At 43.8% G+C, this 6046-nt stretch overlaps 1 protein-coding gene across 1 annotated transcript; it reads right to left on the reverse strand.

The window, feature by feature from the left end:
* Positions 1 to 241: 241 nt before the first annotated feature.
* On the reverse strand, positions 242 to 2084 carry LOC145348521 (uncharacterized). The gene is made up of 2 exons (XM_080196711.1): positions 1595 to 2084; positions 242 to 1074 (listed from the first exon to the last, which is right to left on the reverse strand). The coding sequence occupies exons 1-2, from the start codon at positions 2052 to 2054 to the stop codon at positions 854 to 856; spliced, it is 681 nt and encodes a 226-aa protein (XP_080052837.1). The 5' UTR covers positions 2055 to 2084; the 3' UTR covers positions 242 to 853.
* Positions 2085 to 6046: the final 3962 nt, after the last annotated feature.

Raw genomic sequence — 6046 nt, forward strand, 5'->3', positions numbered from 1 at the left:
TTGTTTAAATATATTACAATGTGTTCCTTCCTTCTGAAGGATCAGTGGCCTGAAATGTTATTTCCTTAAGTACGAGAGGAAGAGGTTGGAAAAATTTACAGTTTGCTCTTTTTCACAGCCTGAGAAATGCAGAATTGGCCGCTATCTAAACCATCAAAATTAAGATTTTATTTCAAATTCGGCAATACAAAGTTTTGGCACATATTGTTAAAACCGAGAGAGGAACTAAAAAGAATAAATCTTTGATTGTATTTGATTTATTATTGTCACATGTATTAGTATGCATGTATTTGGCAGCAGAATAGAGTCTGAATCCCTCTCGAGGTGGCCCGCGAGAAGCTCCAGAGTGGGTAGGATTGCTGCAACCCTGCAGGACTGAACCATGAGTACTGGATCTCCACATTGCCCAGATCCAGCTAATTTATGATCCTTCCAGGTTTCTCATCAGGATATAGTGACTGGACAATTAAATGATCGTCACCCTGAGAGAGCGGCATAATTTCATCGGGAGTGTCACTTCGCATTGCACTCGTTGAAAAGTATTGTTTCTTGCACGCTGTACAGACAATGCATAATGTACATAGAGAAGGAAAGGAGTGCAAAATATAGTGTTACAGTCATAGCTAGGGTGTAGAGAAAGATCAACTTAATGCAAGGTAGGTCCATTCAGAAGTCTGATGGCAGCAGGGAAAAAACTGTTCTTGAGTTGGTTGTTATGTGACCTCCAACTTTTGTATCTTTTTCCAGACGGAAGAAGGTGGATGGGAGAATGTCGGGGTGCATGGGGTCCTTAATTATGGTGGCTGCTTTTCCGAGGCAGCGGGAAGTGTAGATAGTGTCAATGGATGGGAGGCTAAATCGGATCATTTTGACGCAGAAAATGTTTCACATATTCATTTAATTTGAGAATTTCCTGTTTGTTCCATGCCGTTGGTGGGTCACTTGGTTTTTCCTTCTCAAAAACAAATATCCTGTTGCAGCATTGAATTACTGTTGGCTGTTCAGCTTTAATTTCGTCCTTTACTTTGTCACCTTTCTTTTCGTCATCAACAATAAAGATCACGGATGCTCGACCTGAGAATAAATCCATCATTAGAAAAAGTAGCTGCAGAATTTTCTGAAATTCCATAACCGTCAATGAAGGAATGAACAATTGTGTGGGATAAATAATGATTTTCCAATCAACTGTTCGTGTAACCCAGTGGTGCCGAAGCACTCCAATGTGCCATGCAGAAGACCAATAAACGCCAACTTTCTGAAACGCAGAATTGGCCGCGATCTAAACCATCAAAATTAAGCTTTTATTTCAAATTCGGCAATACAAAGTTTTGGCACATATTGTTAAAACTGAGAGAGACATCAGGACAGTTGACTAAAAAGAGGGCGAACGGGTGATTTTCTGACCGTCATTGAGCGAGAGAGTGGAGGGTTTTATAAAGAGTTCACAAGTCTGGGTGAAGACAGTTCAGAGCAGAGAGGGGGAGGGTTACAGAGTTCTCAATAAGGATCAAATGGAGAACAGGTTAATAATTACATTATTACAGTGTCAGAATAAAGTTCTCTGACTACTAGTAGGAGACAATCTCGCACTTACCATATTTCCGCAGCAGGTATTTTAAAATGCTGCCGTATAAAGAATCGTTCACGTCTGTAAGGTTCCGTCTTCCGGCCAGAACTGAGTGGTAGACAACACGCAGATCCTGGTACCGCCACCATGGACAATATTTCAGTACACTTCGGACAATTTGGGATACATGGTATCTCCAGGACAGGGGACAGCATCTGGCCAGAGTGCGCCAGAGAGGAAGACAGCAGCTGCACAGGCAGCAGAATAGAGCCTGAATTCCTCTCCAAGTGGCCCACAAGAAACGCCAGAGCAGATGGGATTGCTGCAATTCTGCCGGACTGAACCGTAAGTACTGGACCTCCACATTGCTCAGATTCAGCTGATCGATGATCCTTCTAGGTTTCTCATCAGGACACAGTGACTGGACAATTAAACGATGGTCACACTGAAGCAGCGGCATAATTTCGTTTGCAGCGCCGCTTCGCATTGCACTCTTCTCCAGACTCTGCCTCAAATAAAGGCTTAGATAGATCAGGAGTCATTTTTTGATATACAAAGGGACGGCGATCACGCCATCTAGCGTTCCCTCCAGTGAATATAGACCGGAAATTCTGAGGTGGGCCAAACTACCGAAAATGCACCTTCCCCAAATTCGGCAAGCAACTCTCAGCCAGCAATAGCAAGAAGCTTGCAATGAGAGAGATTCTAGTGAGATATCTCCCCACTCAATGATTGGAGTGAGATTAGGGAAGGTTAACTCCCGTTAGATGAAAAAATCTTATTGAAAATGTCTTCATTTATAATTTATTTAAATTTCATAATTTACTTTTGTATTCACACACAATAAAAAGTGCCTCAGTTAACTACTGAATAAATGAGAAGTACCCAGCCTCGTGTACGTGCCAGCATTACTCCCTCCTCCCATTCCCAAAGCTGTTTGATAAGACAGTACATACAATCATATATACAATATGTATGAAGGAGTTACTCAAGTTTACTAAATGCACAAGTTCCCCTTTATCTATGTTACTCCTTCGGAGATCTGAAATAAATCATTTAAAGGTGACTTCCTTTTACAGAACAACATTGATGTTGCCTGATTGGAATAAGAGTTTCCAAGTTCCCCACTGCAACCTCCTTAATAATAGATTGCAGCATTTTCCTATGACAGGTGTAAGGTTAAATGGTCTGTCTGTTATGGTTTAGGTCAGAAACTCCAAAGTGTTCCATAGAGCCCCCTGGATCATAAATTTTCCATTTTGAAATTGGCTAGGATAAGCATGACATGTTTCACATCAGCTATGATTGAAATGATCCATTAGGGAACTTCTATCAAACAAAAGTTTATTTAAGAATATAGTTAACATGCATAGTAAGAAAATTAGCAAGAACTTTTATCAATTACAAACAAGAAACAAAACAACCTCTATAACCCTTAACAAATATAGGAACTGTCCCAATCAAACCAATCCTATAAACAAGACCCTATGCTGTTTTAGACCTCAGAGAGGTTGAATACAGCATCGACTAATACTCATGTGACACTGGAATTGATTCATTTGGATGAAGTCTGAAGTTCTCTGGATAGACTCAGAATAATTTAAAGTCAGAACAGCTTCCCAAAACGCCAGTGACTCTAGGCAAGCCACCAACAATGGATTCCCACTTCAGAAAGGCAAGACATTGCTTTCAGCTGTTAGCGCAAGTGGGCGAAACAACCACTACGGACTCAGGGTCAGGTTCAACAGCGGTACAGCTTTATCTTTTTACATCAATGGAGGTGCAGTCAGGACATACAAACTGAACTGTCCCAAAAGCACTCTAAAGACCCGTCGCAACAGGCTATAGTTATATACTACACCTGAACTTTGGTGTAGTATGCGATTCAAATGCTAATACTTTATTTACAGTATTTGACTTTGCCATCCTGTCTCGATGTTTTCAAGTGTTGGGATGATTGTTTTAAGAGTGTGTTAATCATTTTTGTCTGAATGGTTATTAATGGTCTAGAATCTCTGGGGTTTGAACAATGGGTGTGTGATTATTCCAATGGGTGGTGTTCTCTGGGAAGATGGTGATTGGGAGGTTCATGGAGTGGGTAACGGTCGGAGGTTGGTATGTGGGGGTGTGGCAATCGGGGGGAGGTGATGTCCATGGTGAGGTGGGGGCATGATGTCCATGGTGGGGGTGTAGGATTGACCAGTCTCCCATATAGTGTGTACACAGTATAGGGGAGGTCAGGGTGCATGCCTAGCAGTTTGCAGCCAGCTTCCCCGGTGAGCTTAGGCTTCACCCTACCTACCGGTATGAAGCTCCTCACTGCCAATAAAATTGACAGAGTGTGAACATTGTGTGTGGTAGTTTGTGCCTGGATTCTGGACTCTCTTGATTGCACCAGTCCTGGATTCTGGGGCAAACCTGATTCTAAATCAATTTAACTGCTGACTTAAGTATTATTAGTGAGCCCGGAATGCAGTTGTCTGGTGAAGATCCTCACCAGCGAGGATCACATACCCATCACTGGGGACTTGAGATGGTGGCCTTAACCAGTAGGACTTTGCTGGGCTGCAGGGTTGCACAGTGATTAACACTGTTGTCTCACAGCTCCATGGATCTGGGTTCGATTCCCTGCTTGGGTCACCGTCTGTGAGGAGTTTGCACATTCTCCCCATGTCTGCATGCGTTTCCTTTGGGTGCTCTGTTTTCCTCCCACAGTCCAGAGATGTGTGGGTTAGGTTTATTGCTGATGTTAAATTGCTCATTAGTGTTTTGGGATGTGTCGTTTACAGGGATAAATGGGGTTGTGGGGATAGGGCCCGTGATGGGATTGTTGTCAGTGCAAACTTGATGGAACGAATGGCCTCCTTCTGCACTGTAATGCTTCTATAGTTTCTTTGACCTGAGGTCATTGAAACAGCCCTCCACTGCCCCCAGGAGGCCAGAGACCAGGAGGCCAGTTCCCACATGGGCACTTGGCCAATCTTTTATTCCTTTGTGGGACATGGGCATCACTGGCTGGCCAACATTTATTGGCCAACCCTAGTTGCCTGAGGTAATTGAGTCAACCACATTGTGGCTCTGGAGTCACATATAGACCAGACCAGGTAAAAATGACAGATTTGCTTCCCTAAAGGATGTTAGTGGAGCAAGTAGGTTTTTCTGACAATCAACAATGGTTTAATGGTCGTCAGTAGGTTGTTAATTCCAGATATTTTTTATTGAATTCAAATTCCACTAGCTCCTGTGGTTAGTTTTGAAGCTGGGTCCCCAGAATATTACTACCTGTAGGCCATCACAGTGCCAAGGCAGCAGGGCCTAAGGGGAGGCAAGTGAGGGGAACTCCTCTGTCTGCAATCAGGGATCGACTGGGGTTGGGGTGGGGGAGGGCGCTGGGGAAACTGTGCACTCTGCAACTGGAAATCAGATGGGCCAGTATTTGACTGGAGCAGCCAGTAGGCCTTTTATGCCGGTGAAAATTTAACCTTCGGACCCTCTAAATTTTCCCATCCTGCTCACTAAATGAGTGACTCTGGCAGGACTGGAAATCCAACCCAAAGAAATTTACCTAAACTAATTCAGTGAACAACAATTTGGCGGATGGCGTATAATGTGGGAAAATGTGAATTTTCCCACTTTTGTAGGAAGTATAGAAAAGTAATACATTATTTAAATATAGGGAGTCTGCAGAACCCTATGGTACAGAGGGAACTGGATGTTCTCGTACCCAAATCAGAAAAAGTTAGCATGCAGGTGCAGCAAATAAATAGGAAGGAAAATGGAATGGGCTGGGTGGTGTGATCGGCTGGGGATTGGTTGAGGGGCGATATCCAGGGGAGTGATTGGCTGGAGAAGTCAGTGATCGGGGGAGGGGATGCAATATCTGGGATGCAGAGAGCGGGGCAGCAGGGGGTGGTTGGTGGGGGTTGGGGGGGGGAGAGGTGGTGAGGGGGGTGGTGGAGGGGGAGGTGACTGACAGATCTCTCTGTTCTGTACAGTGAGAAGTCTCACAACATCAGATTAAAGTCCAACAAGTTTATTTGATAGTAAACCCACAAGCTTTCAGAAACACCGTTCCTTTGTCAGATTTCTGGAAAGTTCTGATCAGAGAAGGGCATATAAAGGCACCTACAGTTTACAGAATATTGATTAGAACGCGAGTCCCCACAACTAATCTGTGCTAGCTGAATAGCTGATGAAGGAATAGTGTTTCCGAAAGCTTGTGGGTTTACTATCAAATAAACTTGTTGGACTTTAACCTGGTGTTGTGAGACTTCTTACTGTGTTTATCCCAGTCCAACGCCGGCATCTCCACATCCTGTACAGTGAGCACAGCCAGCTTTCCAGTGAATTTAGGCCCCACACCCTCCCCCTACTGGTTGGAGTCAGAATGTGCATCTTTTGCACAAAGTGCCGTAAGATTTAATTTGTGATCTCGCTGAAAAAATGATGAAACTCTCCCCTTTTCACGCCCGGCACACA

This window comes from Carcharhinus amblyrhynchos, chromosome 9 (assembly GCF_965287045.1).
Source record: "Carcharhinus amblyrhynchos chromosome 9, sCarAmb.v2.hapA, whole genome shotgun sequence".
Taxonomy (NCBI): domain Eukaryota; kingdom Metazoa; phylum Chordata; class Chondrichthyes; order Carcharhiniformes; family Carcharhinidae; genus Carcharhinus; species Carcharhinus amblyrhynchos.

Excerpts from the sequence above, each read along its gene's own strand:
- LOC145348521 (XM_080196711.1), bottom strand. The coding sequence starts at position 2,054 with ATGCGAAGCGGCGCTGCAAACGAAATTATGCCGCTGCTTCAGTGTGAC. Across the intron at positions 1,075-1,594 it reads ATACCTGCTGCGGAAATATG|GTCGAGCATCCGTGATCTTT; the intron begins GTAAGTGCGAGA and ends ATTTATTCTCAG.